Source organism: Pseudonaja textilis, chromosome 3 (assembly GCF_049901715.1).
Source record: "Pseudonaja textilis isolate UNSWEBS1 chromosome 3, rPseTex1.2, whole genome shotgun sequence".
In the NCBI taxonomy this organism is placed as follows: Eukaryota; Metazoa; Chordata; class Lepidosauria; order Squamata; family Elapidae; genus Pseudonaja; species Pseudonaja textilis.
The window spans coordinates 175716745-175740472 of NC_141992.1; the positions used below are offsets into that span (position 1 = coordinate 175716745).

Below are 23728 nucleotides of genomic sequence, written 5' to 3' on the forward strand. Positions count from 1 at the left end.
AAGCTTAAAAAAAGTTGAGATGTCAATTTAGAAATGATAAATCCAAGGTAGGGATCTTTAGTTAATATTTCTTAAGTTCCTCCGAATATATACATTACTTTCCATTGCAAATATTTGATTACATTTTTATTCTGTTTCTTTTTTTAAGATCAATACAAATCTTCCAAGAAAAATGGAAAAACAAAAATATTTGTTGGAAGATGTTATAGACCTATCCAATTCCCTGGTTTTAATTCAACCTCATGTGATTACTGAATATTTTAGGGATAGGTGATGCACGTTCTATCAAGTGAAAGTTATAAAGTATACAAGTACAGATGATATTTGGTCCATTTAGAATAGTAATAAATGATTCTTCATGGAAGTACACCTGTTTCTGTTGTTGCCATTTTTATGATTAATCTGTTTTGTTTTGCTTGGTTTTGCTCTTGTTTTGTTCGCATGGCAACAGTGGAAATCTGATGATACCAAAGTCATAAGGCTAATCATATCAACATGCCACTCAGTCCTTGAAATATCAGTTGCAATCCCCATAATCAGACATAACAAGCAAAGCTAAAGCCACTTTCTAATTAATACACTCAGTGTGCTTTTTCTCCCGATAGCTTTTTCTCTCCAAATGTTTATAGATCAAATATCTTGCCGGATCTTCAAAGGTGTCTCCAAATGAGAACCCTAAAGTAATGAAGGAGAGTTATATTGCTCTGCATTTGAACAGTGAGTCTGTAAGCTGCCAGCTTCTACAAAATCCCAATTCTTTGTTTCTATTGATTGCACTTGTTCCCAAGCAGTAACTTCTTGCTGCTTTATTAAAGAATAGAGTTTGTTAATTTGCTGAGCTTCCATTAACTCAGCACTGCTGTGTTCAGCACATGTGGTCTATCCATGCTGGGTAGTTCTGGCTCCACTAAAATATTTAAAGGAATTGGGCAAAAATGATAGAAATGCACTGTGTTAGCAGTGACACAGGGGACTGAAAATGGAAACTCATGCAGTAGCATTTTTTTGGCCAAATGAAATATATATTTGGCTTTTTTTCTAAAGTACCAAATTGGGAAGCTAAGGTTCAGCATGGGTCTATCACAAGTTAGATAATTCCATGTTCAATTGTAATAGGAACAATATCAATTATTTAATTCTGAAACACTATTTTTGACAGAAGAAAATATTTGTAGCTCAGGGTTGAACTGTGGAGTCCGGGATGCTGTCTGAGCTTGGTGGTTTTCTTGCAGACGTTTCATTATCCAAACTAGGTAAACTCATCAGAAAATACTGGAAGCCATGATTATGTTACCTAGTTTGGTAATAAAATGTTTGCAAGAAAACCACAATGTTCAGAGAATATCAAGGACCCCACTGTCATTATCTCTTACTGTGCAATGTTTTTCTATTTGGTGAAGATTCTAGAGACAAGATATATATGCCAAATAGTTGTGAGAATTGTAATCCAGAATATTTAGAAGTCATCCTATGATTGTAGAGACTGGATCCAAAAGTCATTATTGCCAATTCTTTTGTTAGAAGAAACAGAAAGGCACGCACAAAAAAAGCAAGCTTTTGGTTTCTCCAGAAATCTTCATCAGGTTAAAAGAAACGATGCCTTTGGGCTACTTATAGCATATAAAGACAAAGAAAGTGGATGTTTTTAACAAAAGCCATGGATCCTTTGTATCAATAAACGATATCTGGACTTTAAAAATCTGGGCAACCACCAAAAGAAAAGTCTAACTCTTGTTGCCACCTATTGATTGTCCAACTTTCTGCTGAAACTATGATGAGATTGTTTTCCTAGAAGTAAGGCTCACAGATACATTGACATGGGAGAAAGCATAAATGAACATTTACATCTATATCAGTATTTCTCAATCTCAGCAATTTTAAGATGCTGGCTGGATCGTTTTGGGAATAGAAGTCCACACATCTTAGTTACTGAGGTTGCGGCCACTGATCTGTCTAACTGCAAACATGTAGAGTAATTTTGAATAAAAAGTCAAATTACAAACCTTGTAATTGGAGAAGTTTGGGCTCTGTAATTGCAGAGCTGCTCTTCAAATGTATAAAATACCTCTTTCTCTGGAGATATATGTAAGAGTTCCTATTTTCCAAGGGATTTAAAAAGCAATCTTAGCTATGTTTCTCCATGAAAGGCAGTTCTAAAATATATACTGGAAGAACCAAAATAATTTGTCATTTTTGCAGTCATATAAATTCATTATCTTCAAATTGCATGATTCTGAGAAAATAAGATTATATATGTAGGCTTTTCACTTTCTGTTTTGTGTTTCTAATTATAAATGAACTTTTCTCCCCAGTACATTAAGGGGACAAAGTTTTGATAGCCATAAGATAAACTCTCTTGGGATAGAGAGTTCTTCTTTTTGGCTGTTGTATATGAAATTTTAGTGAGTATAGAATGTGGAGAATTAATATTACGGTAATACAACCTAGAAAAAGGTTGTTTCATTTCCCTTTTCTGAATGAAGATATATTTAAGACACAGAAGTAAAGTTCCTACAGAAACAAATCCATGTTTTTCCCTTTGGATTTTTCCTCCCAAGTTTAAAGAGATATCCCGCTTGCATCTCGTTTGATGAAAGTTTACAAAATGATTTATTACTAATCTGATATCTGACGCATTTCAAATATGAAAGTTCTATCCCAGGGCAAAAAAAAAAAAGGATGGAGGGGGAATCCAAAAATAACCTTCCAGTTTGATTTGTTGTTATTTGTTTTTTTCCAAATTACATCTAACTCAATAGGACTGATAGAACTTATTAAAAAGCAATATTTGGATTCAGAAAGCTGCTCACAAACTTTGTTCTGAGTTATGGTGATTGCCATCTTGTTTCAAAGTTATTAGGAAGGTCATCATGATGGCAATCACATCTGAAGCCTTTTTGTATGTGTGTCGACAACACATACATGCAAGTTGGATTTAGATCTCATAGTCATGAGTACCATGACATTTTGACACCCACACCCACACCTAGGATACCATATACATATCATCATTTGACCTTGCATGTGAAGAATTTGTGTTATCCATTTCATGTGCACATGAAGTTCCCGCATTTAGTCTAGAATGCTGCCACCAGACTGTAATTTCTAATGTGACAGAGAAAAGTTATTAAACCAATGGAGTTAGAAAATTATTATATTAGCTGTATCAATTTAACATATTTAACTGACATTGAATACTGCTGACATCTTGGAATGGCTTACTACACATTTATTTATTTAAATTATTTAAATTTATTGGCCGCCCAACTTCAAAGCATTCTGAGTGGCACCAGAATTTTTTCTTAAAGCAGCTAAAGATATTAAAATGCCTTAATAACAAAATCCACAAAACAAAACAGAAGCCATTAAACAAATGCCAAAGTTCAACCCCAGCCTTAGGATCAAAACCAGGTTTCAACCCAGGAGAGACAGTGCCATCCTTATTTTTAGGAAGATGTTGTTCCAGAGGGTGGGGCCTGTAACAGACAAGGCATACTTCCTAGGTGCCACAAGAAGGCAGCTTTTAACGGAGGGGACATAGAGCACACCCAACCTGCTGCAACATACTGGGCAGGCATAAGCTGTACAAGACAAGTGGTCTCTCAGGTAAATTCAGGTTCTATCAGGGGTGGGCTGCTGGGCTTTTGCAGGAGTTTGGGAGAGCCCCTAGCTAAGATTCTGTGCAGTTCACAGAACCCCCAAATCCCATTCCTGGCTGGCCCCGCTCACCCCTCCCCTCCCAGGAGTCACCATACGGGCCATTTTGGATGCAGGTAAGGGCAAGGCGTGTGCAGAGGCTTGGGGAGGGCAAAAAATGAGTGCCTTGGAAGTTCGGGAAGGCTGGAAATGGGCCCGTTTCTAGCTTCCAGAGAGCCTCCAGAGCCCAGAGAGGCCATTTTCGCCCTCCCAGAGGCTCAAGGAAAGTTTCTGGAGCCTGGGAGAGCAAAAACATCCCCCTGCCGTAGTGCAGGAGGCCGACTAGGCCACATCCACCATGGCCATGCCCACTCTGGGCAGAGAACCCTTTGTTAAAATTTTTGAAGCCCATCCTTGGGCCCTAAGCAATAGTGGGCTTTATAGGTAACAAGGATCACATTGAATTGTATTCAGAAGCCAACTGGCAGCCGATACAGTTCACATAGCGATGGTGACATGTGAGCACACTGAGAGATACCCATTACTGCTTATGCAACTGAATGTTCCAGCCATTGTAGCTACTGGTCTTCAAGAGCACTCTCATGTAGAGTGCATTGCAATAATCCAATTGTCAGGTGACCAGGGCATGAGTGACTGTCTGAAGGGCCTCTTGATCAAAGAAAGAATGCAAATGTTCTGAAATATATGTATTAACCAAATTATAACTTTTATACTACTGAGTATTTTAAATTGCTTTCATTTACCGAAGCAACATAATTATATAAAGTATTGGGAGTCTATTTCCCTCTGAGAAGAAAAACTAAATATCATTTGTTATGGTTAACTTCTTAGGAAAAGGTTTTCATATTCTGTTCATTTAGACCAACTTCACATATCACATATAACTCAGGGGCATACAGATGTCCTACCCCTCTAATTTTAATTTTAGTTAAGATACTCATCTATATTCTGGTATTTTGCTAATAGTTTTCTGCCAGCCTGTGATTTCCCCAAGTTAGAATGAATTTCAATTTCCATCAAGTTATTCTATTTATTATTTCCATCTTTAAATAATACTTTAAAAATGTTTTTAATTAGGGCTGCCAGATCCAGACTGCAATAATTCAAATGAGCACTACAGGAAAACAGAGTTTTCTCCTTGCTGACAGTTAGTGGTGGACCCAATTTTTATATTTATTTTTTTCCAGGAAGGATTATACCGTAGTTCTGTATTTGCTGTCTCTTTCATTATAGAAATATATGCCTAAACCCAGTAAAGACCATCATGTTCTGCATAAAAGCAATCAGAAACAGTTTTGGATGGATTGGGTTGGGCAGCACTACTATGACATTTCCAAAATCAGGTTTTGGAAGTTGTAAACTCAATATATCTGGAGGTCAGTAGCTTGGGAAATCTGCATTACTCTATAGTAATATAGTGCAACTACTAGCTGTCTGGGGGCCAAAAGTTTCCTGTTTCTCTATCTGTCCTTGTTGGTTATACATCACAAAGATCAGAGCTTCTGTTGCTGGCTTCATTGTAGATTTATTTCTGCTGCTAATTGAGCCTATTCTGAAAGGCATTCAGAAACTAACTCTAGGTATGATATAGTTTGTTTGATAATAGTAATGCTTTGTTTAAGAAACCTGATGACCCTGTAATGATAAAAACTGTTCCCAAGAATAATGATTCATTTTGATTAGTAGCATCAGTTAAGGCACCTATTTGCTCACATTTGCTACCAAAGGATCAATCTACTCAACTTTAAATGCATTTAGATTTAATTAGCGCACAGCAAATACTCTTTCAACAAACTCAAATATTAATTAACAAACTGTAAGGTTATGTTGACATAACACACCTAATTTGGGTACCAAATTAATCCATTAGCTGGCTTTACAAAATATATTGAATAACAAATTAACACACAGATTTGCGCAACAAACTATACCACAAGAAGTAAACCATTGTAGTTCGCCAGCAGCCTGTGCAGATGGCAGCGGAATTGGACAGTGGGGAAGAACGGGGACCAGTCCAGGAGTCTGGGGAGGACTCAGACGAAGTTCCTGTGTGCAATGCAGAGATGGGGCCAGGACCATTTGGGAGTTGTATACTGACTCCGGAGCTCCCAGAGTCTGGCAGCAGCAAGGCAGAGGAACAAGGGGAACCTGTTCCCAGTGCACATGTGCACAGAGCTGCTAGAAGGCAAGAGCAGCTAAGACAAAAGGGGTGACTCGGGAGTAAGGCTTGGAGGTGATTGCCCCTCCCCTAAGGTATGTAGGAGGTGAAAAGGTAGAGAAACCTTTGCAGGAAGCAAAGTCGTTCACTCTGTTCACATTAAACCTTGAAGCTCTGTGTGGACTTAGTACTTCGGTTGGTTTTAATTTGGCACTTTAGTTGTTGGCAGCAATTCAAAGGAAAGAAAGGTGGGTTCTTATCTTGAGAAATTGTTTGGACTAAGTGTGTGCTTAATTACGGTCTCAAGAAGCCTTGGTCACAATACCAAGATCATCATGAATAAAGTGTCACATTGGTCTAAAAAGTTCAGATGATCTTCCTTCAAAATGTGAACCCAAAGGTAACACGCTTATGGTTTGTTTTTTTAACAGCCCACATACTGGAATGCAAGCATATGACTCAGCTGTGCCTCAGATTCCTACCGCCTGTATTTCCATTGAAGATGCAGAATTGATGGCGCGATTGTTCTCCCGGGGTACTAAGATAGTTGTAACTCTGAAAATGGGAGCCAAAACATATCCTGATGCTGATTCCTTTAACACAGTTGCTGAAATAACAGGCAGTAAATACCCTGAGCAGGTGAGTGACATTTTGTATATTTCATGCTTAGGGTACAAACTGAAAATTCTCTTAACTTAAAATTTCAAGATTTCAAAATCATTGGAATACACTGAGGTCTGATGTTAAAAATTAGAATCACAAAATTGCTTTGCTGTGGACAGTTAATTCCACAGAGTGAACCTTTTCCCTTGGTTTCTTCATTCTCAGATCTAGAAGTCATTAGATCTCTAGACTAGACTAGATCACTTAAGAGAAGAAAACGAAAACAAGAGCAACATCTAGTTTTGGTCGCCACAAGATAAAAAGGATGTTTATATTCTAGAAAGTACAGAGAAGTGCAACAAAGTTGATTAGGAGACTGCAGGCTAAAACATATAAAGAATGGTTGCAGGAAGTGGGTATGTCTAGTTTAATGAAAAGAAGGACTAGGGGTGATATGATAGTGGTGTTCCAATATTAGAGGAGCTGCCACAAAGAAGAGGGGTCAACTTATTCTCCAAAGCATCCGGAATGCAGGACAAGAAGCAATGGGTGGAAACTAATCAAGGAGAGAATCAACTTAGAACTAAGGAGAAATTTCCTGACAGTTAGAACAATTAATCAGTGGAACAATTTGCTTCCAGAAGCTGTGAATGTTCCAACACTGGACATTTTTAAGAAGAGATTGGTCAACTATTTGTCTGAAATGGGTTTTCTGCCTGAGCAAGGGGTTGGACTAGAAGACCTTCAAGTTCCCTTCCAACTTTATTATTCTGTTCTGTTATTTTCCAATATAACATCCTACACATTAGTAGAATGTAACAATTTGAACTTGTCATCAATTTCAGTTGGGTTCCAGCTGTATGTTAAATATGCATATGTACCAACAAAACTTCAGAAATGGTTTTGTGATTTAGTTTAAAATATAGGACATGTCACATATTCTCAGTCTTCCAGAAAAATTTCATGCATTTTTGTTTTATTACAGAAACTGGGGAGATTAACTACTATTGCTTTAGAAACTTTCTAAAATTAACCCAGTTTTCAACCATTTGAATTTTGCAACAATAGCTAAGCCTATTAGACGACTCCCATCTTCTTCTAATTTTATCTTTAATTTAACCTATCTAGCACTAACTTTGTTGCTTTTTAACTACCTGAATATTGAGCTTCAGTGAATCTTGTTAAATCCAGGAAGGTGTAGATTTTCCAATGTCTTTAATAACTAATAAAGCCGCATGATATTGCATGGTCCTAAACAGTAAGTATTCTCTCAAGAGCTATCTGGTTTTTCACATTGCTATTCTACAACATAGCAGTGACAACATTCGCCTGATTTTATCTAATCTTGGAAGCTAAGCAGAGCTGGGTCTGGCTAGTTGTTGGAGGTGACCCATCCTGAGAATCTAGGAGTTGTAGGTTACAAGTCAATAAATATCATAGAAACAGACAGTGGGAAAGCCCTTTTGTATTATTGCCAAGATTTGTCTGTGAAGTCATTAGAAGAGCTGGACTTTAAGAAGACCATTAACTTAGTGAACACAGTTTAAAAGGTATTAATTGATATGCCAGTTTCTTTGGATTTATCTTCAAAGATTTAGATTAGCAATTATTTTATTCATGAATTTCTAGTTAGGTTTCTTGGCTCTGAAAGAGAACTGTTTTGTATTTGTAATCATTTAGTACATTAAAGACTGCATGTTGAATATCTGGCCTGAGTGGGCTGATTCAGTTCTGAGATATAGATCAGCAGGACTGTATAACTCCTTCCAGAATGAGAAAAGCATTTGGCTTTTAAATGGTGTGTCACTCCAGAAAATAAGCAAGGCCATGCCAATAAGTTGGATGGACCAGAAACAAATTCAGTTTGACTTAATTAAATGACGCTAATAATATACTGCACTTAATAATTTTCTTCTTCTGTTGCATTAAAAATTCTAATGCAGGTACTGAGGTGCCAAATACATATTTTGAGGGTTGCATGTGGCCCTGGAAATTGGATTTAGGGCAATTATAATAAGTCTTTCATCCTGAAATCTCCTAATGTAGTTTTTAGGTCAATAAGGAGAAGCAATCTTTGTCTTTAGGTTTTGAATCTAACAATACATAGTATAAAAAAATATAGAAATCTAGTACAAAAATATATAGTTATTAAATGTCTTTAATAACTAAAAAAGCCATATGATACTGAATGATACTAAACAGTAAGTATTCTTTCAAGGGCCATCTGGTTCTTCACATTGCTGTTCTACAGCATAGCAGTGGCAATATGTGCCCGATCTTATCTAATCTTGGAAGCTAAGCAGAGCTGAGTCTGGCTAGTTCTTGGAGAAGACCCATCTTGAGAATCAAGGAGTTGTAGGTTACAAATCAACATTATAAGGAAAGGAAAATAACAATAGATTCCAAAAAGGATTTTAACCTTTCCTTCAAGCAAACTAAAAGAGTTAGTGACCAGTTTCAGGAGAAATTAAACCTGGTTAAATTAGCTTCATAAGAAGGTTGATAGTGGCATTCTCTCTTTCATTCCCTCAACCATAGGATACTAATTAACCATAATCATCACTGGTGAGAAGCAAAATCTGATGCAGAAAGAGTGACATTATTCAATGCCTTCACACAATCTACTAAACTATGCTTTGCACAAACATTGAATAAACCAACATTAGCAGGGATTGGGAGCAGCAGAAAGATTTCAATTTGGAAAGATGGTGCAACTGCAGAATTAAAATATTAGATTCCCAATATGTGTTTTCATTTAGTTTCTCAAGTGGCACTGGATTAATGCAATGCAAATGATGAAAATTATTCTTGCAGTAATGATTTCCTATATGTTGTATGATGTTTTTATGATTTCAACTTTTCTTTTTCTCTCTCTTTCTGTCCTTATGCTTTTCCTTTCCTTTACAATTTTTCATTATTAAAAGAATTGTAAAACATTTATAAATACCACAGTCAATTGAATGTTAATAAAGGCAGCTTTAGTAAGAACAGCTTATATCCTGCAACAATATCTTTAACACATAAAACAACTACCTCTCCCAGATCCTTGGGAAGGACTTGATAAGTGGATAAAAATGCCAAACCATCTGCCTGACTTGGTGGCCATAATTTATTAAATGCATATGCCGCTCGACTCCCAGCAACTTGGCGTGGGTTATTGTCAAAAACATTTAAAAGCACCATACAAGAAAAACAAAACAAAGATGGCCGAGTAAACAAAACTGGGAATAAGAGTAAGGAAGAAAAGGGGTATCAATTGTCTTCCTCAAAGACTTGAGTAAAAGACCCACATTTTTAAGACTCTCCCCCCTGAAATCTCAGTAGGGTGGAAAGCGTCATTTGAATCCTGAGGGGAGCCTACAGTTAGTGGAGATAAAGCCATAAATCATAGTTTAGGAGCCACAGCAAATGACTTCACATTACATTAAACCGAAATCAAACAGACCGTGGTATCGCTTAGTGTAAATCAAGCTTGTCTCTTTTGTTTTTTTACTACCCTGTTTTTCAATGTGTTTTACAAACTATTTTTGAATGCAAGGATTAGATTTCCAGCAATCCAGGGTCATTAGCCTTCTCTTTCCCCATCATCTGAAGCAGTGGTGGGATTCAATTTTTTTTTTACTACCAGTTCTGTGGGCGTGGCTTGGTGGGCGTGGCAGGGGAAGGGTACTATAAAATTTCCAGTCAGAGATGGTATTTGCCGGTTCTCCAAACTACTCAAAATTTCCGCTATCAGTTCTCCAGAACTGGTCAGAACCTGCTGAATACCATCTCTCATCTGAGGGCAAAGCAGGATAGTAGCCTGTGGGGGCGGGGGGATTCCATGGTTAGAAAATGGGGAAATATCCAATATTTTGTATTGCCAAAAATCCATAATTAGAGTTACCTCCACCTCCAACAAGAGTTTCAGGATCTAGATTTATTTAGGGGAAGGGCACGTAATATTTTGGATCTTTTAAAGCTTGATTTCATAAACAGTGTCCCAAGTTGTATTGAAAAAAGTACACCTATCGTAAAAGTGGTGGAATGTGTAGCAGTACAAGAAGATTTGTGTCTTGTTCTCACAGAAATCCAGACTGTCTAGACTTCTGCTTCTCGTAAAGAGGACAGATCTCATTCAGACTATTTGCTAGCATTCCTGTTTCAGGAAGGAACAGATCAAAACACTGAAACTATTTAGAGCATGGCTTTCAAGTTCAATACTGTGATTTAAAATCTCCTTCAAATGTAAGTTCCGTGTATATTTTCACTCCCTTATTTGTTTTTTGTTTTTTAAATGAGACGTTTTAGCAGTATTTCAGCCACTTCTGAGATGACATCATTCCCATTTAAAACTTATGTAGCCAAAAGGCACCACTCCATGTAATGAACTGAGGAGAAAAACCTCATCCCATTTCTCTACCCTTTTTCTGTTGCCATATATATGATTTAGGTTGTTGAAAGGCTGTTGCTGTAAATGTTAAAAATGGCAAGAATGTATACATGGTAGCTTTGGGGTTTTCTAAAAACCAAGCCAGGGTTTAGTCATAAGTTCCCAAATCTTCTTTCCCTGGGATTGCTGGACTCAGTTAGGAAGCCCTGAGTCACATCTGCAGCCTCATTTATACTAAATCAGCAATGGCCTTTGAACTTTCCCCAAAATATATGGGGAGTGGGGGGAGGGAGAGGGAGAGGGAGGGAGGAAGGGAGAGAGAGAGATTTGTAGGCTACCATTTTTTCCTCTTCTTATGACCTGTATAGTCCCTTGATTAGGGGTAGAATCGGGGCAACTGGGTGGAGGTGAGTAGTTATTGGCCGGATGCCCTTTCTGATGCCTATATGGAGTTCACAGCAGATATTTTTTCTTTGCACCCTAAGAGAGAAACATCTGCTACTAGCGTGTCTTCACCACTAGGTGAAGTTGTAAACTGCCAGCACAGTGACACAAACTAATTTGCTATGAAATTTGCCATTCTCATAACATGATATAATTCCATCAGTAAAACTGATATGCTTTAAATTTTATCTGACTATAATTCACAGCTTTATATATGAAGACCCTGTGTGGTTATTTATGTCAACTTTAAAACAGGGAAATTTTGTCAAAATATTTGTCATTGTGAAAATCAACATGAATAGCTAATATGCATGATTTTTAACCCCCTTTTAGTATATAAACGCTCACAGGTGACAGAGTATGCTTTTCACATTTTTTCTAATTAAAAAGGGACATGTATGACATTCCCATTTAAGAAATTGGGCATGAGATTACTAAATTCTCACAAGATTCCAGATGATTATTTTAATATTTTGGAAGAAAGCTTGCAAGTGAGAGATTATGAGAGACTGCAAAAGGAATGGAAGGGACTGTAGACATCAGTACTCAAGAAACAGAAAGTGTATCTGTTAAGTTTGAGCAATGAGAGGCTGAACCAGAGCATGAGTGCAACAATACTTTATTATAACAATAAAGGGCTGACCGTGCTTGCCACGCCTGGAACTGGCTCGCAGCAATCAGCAACTGGTTGGACCACGCAGCCTGCTTTTATAGCTGGCTGCTGGGGAGAACCAACCAATGAGGAAAGGGGGAAGAACGCCCACACAAAGTGAGTGGACCTGAGTGAGAACTCCTAGAGTTCTCAGGACATAACACCCTTCCCCCAGATGCGAACATGCATAGTCTTTGAGGTAGGCAGGAGGTTTATGTTGGCGCCCGGAACGGCGTAGCTCTGGAACATCGTCTGTCCGTCCGGGGTCTGCCTGGGAAGGCAGAGTCGGCAAAGTGTCACCAGTGTGCCCTCGGTTTGGGCCTGCCCGGGCCTCGTGAGGGTTGATCACTGGGGATGTGCTCCCGTGAGACTGGATCGGGCTGGTCGACTGTCTGGGCACCGCTGTCTGTGTTCGGCTTTCAGAACCGGCTGTAGGTGTGAACTGATCGCCGGGCGTGATGTGGATGTGAGGCTGAGGATGAAGCCTCCCTCGTCTTGTGCCTCTGGGTCCCTGCTGGCGATGGTGCTGAGGCGTCACGCAGTTGGTCTATGTGCCTTCTCCAGACGCGGCCATCCTCCAGTCTGACCCGATACGACCGCGGCCCGGTGATGGCTACGATCTCGCCCGGGATCCACAGGGGGTCTCCAGCGAAGTTCCTCGCGAAAACTGGCTCCTGTAAGATAAAATGTCTAACCCCGATGTGGAAGCGAGGGAGAGTCAGGGCAGTATTGTGGTGTAGTCTGTCCAATACAGTCCTCAGACGCCTGCCCATCAGGAGCTCAGCTGGGGACTTATTGGTGACTGAACAAGGAGTTGAGTGCTGGCTCATCAGGAACCGCGAGAGTTTGTGGTGCCAGTCATCCTTGTTGAACCTTGCCAGGGCTTCTTTAGTGGTCCTGACGGCCCTTTCAGCCAATCCGTTACTGGCAGGATGAAATGGGGCTGTGAAAATGTGGCGGATACCCAGGTTGGCAGCGAAACGGCTGAACTCAGTCGATGCGAACTGTGGGCCATTGTTGGAGACAATGGAGTCGGGTAGCCCGTGCGTTACGAACAGGCGTGTTAACACGTTGGTGATTGCTAGTGTGGTGGTCGTGGATAGCTGTGCACGTCCAATCCATTTGGAATAGGCGTCCACGACCACTAGGAACATCTTCCCGTGCAGAGGGCTGGCCAGGTCGATGTGAATTCTGGACCAAGGAGCGCTGGCGCTTTCCCATCTAGTAGGGGTGGCAATGGGGAGCAGGACGGGATTCCTGGCAAATGCTGCAGGAACTTACCCAATTGACAATGTCCTCGTCTAGACCCGGCCACCACACGTAGCTGCGTGCTAACGCCTTCATTCTCACGATGCCAGGATGTCCCTCGTGTAATGCTTCCAGAACTCGGGTACGCAGTGAGGCCGGGATGACCACTCGAGTGCCCCATAGTAGACAGCCCTGCAGACTGGACAACTCCTGCATGCGAGTCTTAAAAGGTGTGAATTTGTTATCAACATTGCCACCCGGCCACCCCCTCCTCACCCAGTCGAGCACCTGGGCGAGCGCTTGGTCTGCCTTGGTTTTAGCAGCAATGTCCAGGGCAGTGATGGGTAGGTCCAACTGGGTGATCTCGAAAATAGCGTGGACAGGAGCAGAGTCTTCCGCCGGGCCGGCAAGGGGCAGCGACTGAGTGCGCCAGCATGGGACAGTGTTTTACCCGGCGGTGTATAAGTCTGTAGGAGTAGGCTGCTAGGAAGAGAGTCCACCTTGTCATCCTAGGGAGAGGACTTGAGGGGTCTGCTTGTCCCCAGCTAGTAGGCCCAGGAGGGGTTTGTGGTCCGTGACCAGCTGAAAAAATGGCCAAAAAGGAATACGTGAATTTTTCACGGCTGCAACAGCTGCTAGGGCTTCCTTATCGATCTGGCTGTAATTGCTCTCCGTTGCAGAGAGCGTCCTTGAGAAAAAAGGCGATGGGAGCCTCGGCGCCATTGGGAAGCCTGTGACTTAGTACCGCCCCAATTCCAAAAGGGAGGCGTCTGCTGCCAGTACTAAAGGGAGGTTAGGGTCGAATTGAATAAGTACCGCCTCTGACGTGAGTAGTGATTTGACGGCGTGAAAGGCATGGTCTTCTTTGTGCCCCCAGTGCCACGGTGACTTTTTATCCAGTAATCTGTGTAGGGGTTCAGCTACTGATGCTTTATGGGGCAAAAAGGATGCGTAAAAGTTCAATAGCCCCAAGAACGCCTGTAGTTCAGTTTTGGAGGTTGGAGTGGGTGCCTCGTGGATTGCCTTAACCTTGGACTCCAGGGGGTGAATGCCAGAGGCGTCAATTTTATAACCCAGAAAGTCCACCTGTCTAGTGGCAATGGCACATTTTTCTTTTTCAACTTGAGGCCATGCTGTCTGAACCTCTCTAACACAGCTCGAACTCTTTGGAAGAGTTGGGGTCTGTCCCTGGCCGAGACTAAGATGTCGCGAAGTTAGGGTACTACACCAGGAGGCCCTGCAAAATCCGCTCCATGAGGGATTGAAAAATACCGGGCAACACTTACGCCAAATTGGAGACGCTTGCATCGGAAGGCACCCCTGTGAGTGACAATTGTCTGGAGTTCCGCTGTTTGGTTATCTACAGGAACTGCTGATATTCTTGAGACATGTCCAATTTAGCAAAAATGCTGCCTGGTTCGAATGTGTGTAATAAGTGCTGGATGACGGGCACAGGATAAGCGCTAACTTGTAGAAATTTATTGATTGTCGCCTTGTAGTCCGAGCAAATTCTCAGGCTACCGTCTTTTTTGAGGGTGTGACAATGGGCGTCTCCCACTTGGCGAAATCTGTTGGCTCAATGACCCCTTGTTTTAATAGTTTATCCAATTCCGCATCTAGTTTTGGCCGAATAGCAAATGGGACCCTCACGCGGTTTTAGCCTGATTGGGACTGCTTGGGGTCAACTGAGAATGAGATGGGGTACCGTTATAACACCCCAGCTCTTCGCTGAATACATCTGAGTAATCAGCGAATAAGGAGTCAGTGTCTGAGGCTGAGACAGCATGGACTCCTGTTAGCCCTAGGCCGAGATGGGGAAACCAATCGAGCCCCAATAAGGTGGGTAGATTGCCGTTAACTACCACTAGAGGTAGGTGACCTTTAAAAGCTTTAAAACTGACAAGAAACTTGCCTCTGCTGATTACAGGAATGGTCTTCCCCTGGTAGTCCTTCAGGCCAAACTGGCATCTCTGGAGCCGGCTAGTGGATAGGCTTGGTTGGAGCCTCTTAAGGGTGTTCCACGAGATAATTGAGAGCGCTGACCCTGTGTCAACCTCCATGCGGCACGGTTTACCTTCTAGGGAAACGGAGAGAGAAATTTTACTAACAGTGTGGCAAGTGTGCTTGGCAAGGTGGTGCGTGCGACAGTTCAATACTTGCCTCTGTGGTCCCGAGTGCGAGGAGGGTGCCTTTGTGCTGCGCTTTGGGGGCTTGGCAGACTCTCGCGATGTGTCCCCTTTTATGGCAGTTATTGCAGGTGGCTCCTTTAAACTTGCAGGTGGCCCTCTGATGAGATCCCCACAGGCTAGGCACAGGGTGATGTGCTTGGGTGGACCGATGTTTTCTTGTTTGGCTCCTACCTGCGGCCGTCTGTCGTTGGAGAGGCGGTGGACTTCGTTTTCATCACTGATGGTTTCCTCTGCTACCACCTCCTCGGAGTGGACTGGAAGTGATGTCAGCTTGGCACTTGGGCCCTGGATTTCGGTGGCTGAGTTTGTTGCCAGCTCAGCTGCCAAGGCCTCCTCGACTGCTTGTGCGAGGTTGAGGTCTTTTTTGCGAGAAGGCGCCTTTGCAGGTGGAGGTCCTTGACCCCGCAGACTAATTGATCGAGGAGCATGTCCTCCAGGTAGGTTCCAAACCCACAATGCAGTGCTGCTGTTCTGAGAGCGGCCATATATTGATTGATGGTCTCCTTGCTCGATTGCTTCCTCATACGGAAGGTGAATCTCCTGGCAATCTGTGAGGGCCTGGGGGAATAGTGGTTAGTGAGAATTTCAAGTACCTCAGACCACGGAACGTTTTTCAACTCACGAGGAGCCCCGAGCCCGTGGCAGTATCGTAGACGGTGGCTCCACAGTAGATTAGGAAATACGATTTTTCCGATGCTCTCCCGCATCCGCCAGGCCAACTGCATCGATATAATGATTAAAGCGGTTCTTATACGATTCCCACTTCTCCTCGTCTGGTTTGAACGCCCGGGAAGACTGGATTGGAACTCATGGTGCTGGGACCGGTTGAACAACCTGTGGAAAAAATCTCTCTGGGGCAGCAGACAATGTTTTAGTGCCCGTGGTGGGCAAGTGATTTCAGCTCAGAGAGGCTGTTTGCAATCCTCTCTTTCTCTCTGGGTTAACCACGTTTGGCTGTTAGCCGTTGATGGCGTTTGGATTCGCGCCTGTGTGGCGTCAGTGACTGGCTACAGCGCTGTGCTGTACCTTTAGGTTTGAAATTCAAATGACAACCGTTTGAATTTCGCGCCTGATACTGAGCGGCTGCGGCTCGCAGCGCTTCACTTTCCCTGTAGCTTGGCTAACAAGCGGCTACAGACGCTTCTAACTTTCGATTCTGACCGCTCTCTGGCTGCGGATCAGCGTTTGCTTCTTATCGCTTGCTGGCCGCTTTCTCTGTCAGCGGATCAGCGTTTGCTCTTTTGTTTGCTCTTTTTGTTTGCTGACCGCTCTCTCTGGCTGCGGATCAGCGTTTCTCTATCGCCGCCGATCGCTCTCTCTGGGCTGCGGATCGGCGGCTAGTGACTCAGCGGTTGCATGGTGCTTCTGGTAGCCATCCCATCCTCATCGCCAGTGTTAAGTTTGAGCAATGAGAGGCTGAACCAGAGCATGAGTGCAACAATACTTTATTATAACAATAAAGGGCTGACCGTGCTTGCCACGCCTGGAACTGGCTCGCAGCAATCAGCAACTGGTTGGACCCCGCAGCCTGCTTTTATAGCTGGCTGCTGGGGAGAACCAACCAATGAGGAAAGGGGGAAGAACGCCCACACAAAGTGAGTGGACCTGAGTGAGAACTCCTAGAGTTCTCAGGACATAACAGTATCCATGGATAATTTATTTCATAAATGCATCTCACCCCAGGTGGCAGAAATATGGGAAGAAACATTTCAAAGTGTTCAAATTAAACTGCATTTTCAAACTTGGCAACTTTAAGGAGGGTAAACTTCAATTCCTAGAATTTATCTTAAAGTCATCAAGTTTGAAAAACACTGAAATAAGCCTTACCTTAATAAGTGTTGAATTCTTCTTACATTTTTCAAAGCTCTGTATTTATTCCCATACTTCCAATAGAGATACATCATTTTTGCTTCACATTTTTACTTCAAAGTGCTTTCTGTTGTATAAATGGAGGGGCTGCTAATGATGCTTTTAAGTACTACAGGGCCAATCTTCAATTCATACAGACATACATTCCAATGAATGCAACCAACATCCTGGGCTTTAAGCTAACTTCAGTTAGAATAACTACCACTAGCTAACTAGAATTAGACTAAACTCCAGCTCCAAGAATCAAACTGTATAGCAGAGATGTCAAGCTCTTGGCCCTTGGGCCGGATGCGTCATGCACTGGCCACGCCCTCCCCCAGTTTAGCAAAGGGGAAAAAATTCACGATACATCACATGATGATATGATGATGTGACTTTGACACCCCTGCTCAATTATATTATTATTAATAATATAATTAATTCAATTATTATTATAATTGAAGATTATTCATTAGTTCTAATCTCATCTAAGGCTATATGTCTGTAGGTCTACTTGGATATTTTATTTATTTTAGTATTAATAGTATTATTTGCTAACATACCAGCCAGGGAATACTTAATATTAATAATATTAAGTTTTGTAAAACTAACAGTGTAAAACCAAGATAATGGGCTCAGTTGTTGAAAACAAATTGATAAAGGATAATTTGTGACATACAAAAGCCTATATTTTTCAGGTGGGCTGGCATTCATGTTGCTACTGATAAATTTTCTGAATCATTCTTCCATCGCAGAGAATGGGCAGGATGAGATACTCTCTGAGGCACTGCAGAACCCAGCCATTTAAGGCATTATAGGTCTTGAATCATGTCTGGGAAAACAATTGAGAATCAATTCAACTATCTGCAGTAACTGTCTATGGAGATTGTCAGTCATCCAGATCATGGTTGTCTCAAAGGTGCTTTTTCAAAAGGCAGTTGGGCTTTCTTTCTTTTGCTTGAAGACATTTTGCTTCTCATCCAAGAAGCTTCTTCAGTATTTGCAGTAGCATGCAATAACCATGAGCAGAAGAGAACAAATAAACTAACATATTTGGTATTGCATTTTGGACCATCTAGAAACTCTTCAAAGATTATGTATGTAGACTATGTATTAAATAAACACACAGGAATATATTGACAGCTTGAGTTCAAAATATTTGAAATTGGAGAAGTGTGGAACAAATAAACCTTTATATGTGTATCCTATGATTTTGAGAGTTTATACCTTCATGCCAAACATAATCAAGTCATTTATGGAGGATGCCTGCTATTTTATATGTAGCATAACTACTCCCAGAATAGTCAATCAGAACAAAGACAGAAAATCTGTAGCATTTCAGATATTGCTCAGCTGTAGTTCCAGAATCCCCAACTAAAATGGCCAGAGATGTGGGACAAAGCAAGATTTGGGCAGACACAGATTTCCCAAATTAGTTTGCCAAATTCTGTAAACTTTTTGAAATATAATCCCTGTCAGTAGGGAGGCAGGAAATTCCCGGCTGGTTCCTTATGCAGCTTTTTTTTAAAAATAGTGATAAATATATTTCCTTCCCAGTCATACTGTTGCTTGAATACATTTTAATCTTAAGAAATTTAGGAAATGATGTGAACTATAAAGTTGCTAAGATGTGATATTCCAAGTTCTTTTCTAAGGCAGTTAGGATTTAACCAACAATTTTGGGCACAGAAGGTGGAAGCAGATTTCTTTTGCTTTTCTTTTTGGACTGGACTAATCCATTCTTGGAATCTGTTTTTGCCTTTCCAAATTGTATTCAGGCAGGGGTGGGATCTGACCAGTGTAACTACCGGTTGGTGATTTATGTTTCTCTGCACGTGTGTGTGTGTGTGTGTAAAACATCACCAGCTTGCTGCCTGAACAGCTAAGCAGCACTGCCCACAGGTGCGTAGCGCAGCTGTGCCAGGCAAAGCAGCTGAGTTTGAAAAAGCAGGAAATAAAGGTCAGGTAAGAGCTCGGGTGGGCAGATGGGCCAAAACAGCAGCAGACACAGAAACGGTTATGTGTTTGCTGCTCTTCAGAGCTAGAATCCCACTCCTGTATTCAGGCATATAGAATGGGAACAAAACAACAATGAACACTAAACAGTATGTGTGTGTGTGTGCGTGTGTGTGTGTGTGTGTGTGAGAGAGAGAGAGAGAGAGAGAATATAGAAAGAGAAGAAACAGAGAGTGTGTGTGTGTGTGTGTGTGTGTGTGTGTGTGTTTGCTTTTCCGCAATATGTAGGGAAAATTTATGCATACAATGGAGCGAGTAGGAAGGATGATGTGGTTGATTAAACTTTTAATTTGCTTGACTCTCAACAATTCTGAAATGCCCTCTCAAGTTCCTTAATGCATACAACTTTCTTCAAAGATAAAACATTACAATAAAATCCCAAAGGTGCGTTTTCAAGAGGCAACTGGATGGCCTGGCTGACTGAAAATCTCCGTAGACGTTACAATAAAATCAATACAACGTAAAGATAAAAGATAGCAAGCACAAAGCAAAGTGTCTCATTCAGCTTGGTCTTTATAGCTCTTCTAAAGAACAGAAAAGTGAGAGGCCATCTATAATTAAGGGGGAACTTCATTCCCGAGGGCAAGTTCTGTTGCAGAGCAGAAACACTTATAGAATAGAATACCTTTATTGTCATTGCATTCCACGAATACAATGAAATTTGAAAGCTACTCTAGCACAGTGCTCCAAACACCACATCACAATCACACTACAGAGTACTTAAAAATTATTAGTTCTTGTCGGCTGTAAACCTTCCCCATGCAATGAGACTCAGACACATATATCACCAAACACACACACCAAACCAGAGAGCGAAAAGCCGCAGCAACCGAGTGCGCCACCATCTTGAAAGAATTCAAAGGGTTCCAATAGATGTTATTGTTCAATTGAAGAAACCCAAGGAGGACCAACCTTGCAAGATAAAATTGGTTATGGAGATACCAGGGGAGATAAAGAGTCCCTGAGTTAACCTGGCCCCATGTCATGTAGAAGTTTATAGGTAACTATAAACCCCTACTATCACTAAATTGCACCCAGAAGTAAACCGGCAACTAGTACATTTCCTGAAGGTGAGGTATTTGCAATAGAAATAGCACTTAAATAGACTTATATACTGCTTTACAGTGCTTTACAGTCCTCCCTAAGGGGTGCATTGCCCCCATATTGCCCCCAACAATCTGGGTCCCCATTTTACCGACCTCAGAAGGGTGGAAGGCTGAGTCAACCTTGAGCCTGGTGAGATTCGAACTGCCAAATTGCAGGCAGCCAGCAGTCAACAGAAGTAGCCTGCAGTACTGCACTCTAACCACTGTGCCATCAAGGCTCATTACCTAGATATATTGCAGCATGCCCATTACTGCTTGTACTGCCACATTCTGAACCAGTTGAAGCTTCCAGGCGATCTTCAAGGGCAGCCCGTATAGATGACACTGTCAAGCTATGAGATGAATAGAGCATGTCTGAACACCAACAGCACCCGCACTTCTAGAAATGGCGTAACTGACAAATCAGACAGAGTTGTTCAAAGGCTCTCTTAGCTACAATGAACACCTGCTTCCCTACTTGAAAACTGTGAGTCTAGAAAGACCTTGATTCCATAGCAACTTTGAAGTAGGAAGTGCTACACCATCCAAGGTCAAAGATGCAGTAACTCCAAACTGGGGGGCTCCAAATACCCACAGCCACTCGGTCTTGGTAGGACTGTCTCAGAGACAGCTTCTCCTCATCCAGACTCGGTCTTGGTAGGACTGTCTCAGAGAGACAGTTCCTCCTCATCCAAACCTGCACAGCCTCCAGTGTTTTTAAATCTGGGAGAACAGGGCTACTTGCAGTTCAAAACATGTATGCATAGTTTTTTGCACCCCAAGCATGCAAAATCCCAGCCCTTCAATGCCCTTCAAAGCTTTATCTATAGAGCCAATAAAGCTCATATGGAGAATGATGTTGGGGGGGGCTTTTTTAAGCCCCCCTCTCCGTAGTTTTGGGGGTTTTTTTTAGCTATTCCCTTAGCAAATATCTATGGGTATTCTCAGTCATCCAGAAGGTGCTTTTTCAAAAGGCAACTGGACTTTGTTTTTCCTTGAAGGCATTTCACTTCTCATCCAAGAAGCTTCTTCAATTCATTCAGTTCATTCTTCAGAACGGAAGAAGCTTCTTGGATGAGAAGCAAAACGTCTTCGATGAAAAGCAAACTCCAGTTGATTTTTTAAAAAGCACCTTTGGGACATTTTCTTTGCAGTGTAGAAAATAAGTATGTGTCCCTGCCTGCCAGAAAACCACTGAGTATTCAGAAAACTTCCATTCCAGAAGCAATAACTTAATGAGAAAGGGTCTGTTGAGGGTAGAAAACAATTTCCATAGAAGAAACTGAAAGTTAAATTAGGTAGCTTTGTTGCTAACTATTATTACAATATTTGCACTGGTGTATTATTTTATGGAAATAACCAGGAAAGTTGTATTTCATTCATATCGGAATGAATGTGTTATAATTAAAATAATAATTACAGCTCATATGGACAAAAATACAGTTTTATTACCATGGTGAGACTGACTACTTTCAGTTGTCATAGTTTCTCTGTGGGAAAGAAACAGCAGAGTACTTGTAAGGTTCCAATTTATTTATTTTTTATTTTTTTGCTGTTCTGATGTTTCTTTAATTTAGCGGTAACACTGTTCTTGTTTGCTCTAAGGATGTTTCCACCCACCCACACATTCCCAGTTGATACTTCAAAATGGGCAACACTTGTCTCTGGAAATATAAAAGAAAAACCTGAAAGCAGATTTATAGTGTGTCTACTATGTTTGTAGCTTTGTATTGCCTTGTAGAATCAAGTGTAGGCTGCTCAGAGTTTACATTCCCAGGCTGTAATTTAACACAGTTTCAAGGGTGCTTAATTTCCTTGAATATTGTAAGCATGAGTATGCTTACAATGTAGTCCTATACATATTTATTCAGAAGTAAGACCAGTGGAATCAATAGAACTTGGACAGATCTGTTTAGAATTCTATCTTTGGTTAGGACTCAGTTCTTTGACTATGACATCAGCAATTGGAAAAGACCAAGAAAAAAAAATCAAGGTCTTTTTAAAAAAACAAACAAACAGAAAATAATAGATAAAAATAAAACTAAAGATAATAAATAAAACTATTATTGCTTCAGTATATTTTTCAATGTTTAACTAGGGTGGATAAATAACGTGTTTTTGATTTTTGACTTTTCAAGTCACATTATTTAATGTTCTCATTTAGCATTGTTTTGTCTTTGATTTTTTTTTCTTTTGTATTTTGTATTTAACCTTTTTGAATAAAATTAAACTTTGGCAAAAAAAAAAGGAAAATAATAAGTATCCAATGTGGTCTGCTGATAACTGTTTCAGTCAGCACATTTATTCTGATAGGTTGTGATTATGTTCCTTCACATAGGAAATTGTAGAGTGTACTTCTCAAGTATTTTTAAGTGGAAGTAGAAATCTGCTCCTTTATATTAGTGATTGGTAGCCATGGCATAATCAATTAATAGAAGGAAAATTAATAGAAAAGTTATTTGTTTATCTTGATTGCTACAAAACATTCAATATTATGAATTGATTCAGACTTCACATTTTGAAATTTGGTTGCGTATTTATTCAAAGAAGACAGATAATTTAAGAATTAAATTCATATATGATATCACTGATTTCTATTCAGTACTTTTAATAAAAAAATGTCTCAAATGAACCAGTTTTAAAACTAAAAATAAGAGAAGTTGGAAGCATAGGCAGTTGACGACTTAGAACAATTGAGGCCAAAATTTCTGTTCCTAAGCAAGGCAGTTATTGAGTTTTGTCCCATTTTAGGACCTTTCTTGACACAGTTGTTAAGTGAATCACTGCAGTTGTTAAATGAATCTGGCTTCTCCATTGATTTTGCTTGTCCGAAGGTGATCACATGACCCCAGCTGTTATAAATAAATGCCAGTTGCCAAGTGTCCATATTTTGGTCATGTGTCAGTGGAGATTTTGCAATTTATTTTCATAAATGCTACTTTAATAGTAGTACAAATGAAAACAACCATGGATAGTCCCATCAACTCTTGGGGTTTAATATTCACTATTTTGGGGGACCCTGTTCTAGACATTACAAGTATGGGAGTTGGTCTAACATTGAAAGCATGGATGAAGTGCAAAAATATAGGTTTCTATATGACTTGCTTTTACAACATAATAAAAATGTATTTAAAGAACCTGCAACTCTCATCAAGGCTTCTGCTCTAGTTGACTGCTGGAGAAGAAGAAGAAGAAGGAGAAGGAGAAGGAGAAGGAGAAGGAGAAGGAAAAGGAAAAGAAACAAAGAAAAAAAAAGGGAAAAAAAGACCATTTTTGCATTTGGCATATGACCCTCACAAGTCATCCCAAAAGATCATAATGCACATCTCAGATGCCAGAACTGAATGTGGGTAGTCAAAGCCTTTTAGGTAGTAGAACCATAGCTCCTATCCAAAAGTTTCCACCAAATTGTAATGTTTGTGGAAACAAAGGGGAAAAAATAAGTATATACCACAG

At 40.7% G+C, this 23728-nt stretch overlaps 1 protein-coding gene across 4 annotated transcripts in view; it reads left to right on the forward strand.

Annotated features, from left to right (window-relative positions):
• CPQ (carboxypeptidase Q) overlaps positions 1-23728 on the forward strand; it is a 158364-nt gene that overhangs the window by 40802 nt on the left and 93834 nt on the right. For all 4 annotated transcript variants that reach the window (XR_015743265.1, XM_087931546.1, XM_087931547.1 and 1 more), the window contains exon 4: positions 6247-6454. Coding sequence is in view for 3 of the 4 variants with exons in the window: in XM_087931546.1 (XP_087787672.1) it covers positions 6247-6454 (208 nt within the window). In the remaining variant the exon portion in view is untranslated. The remainder of the gene's footprint in view (positions 1-6246; positions 6455-23728) is intronic.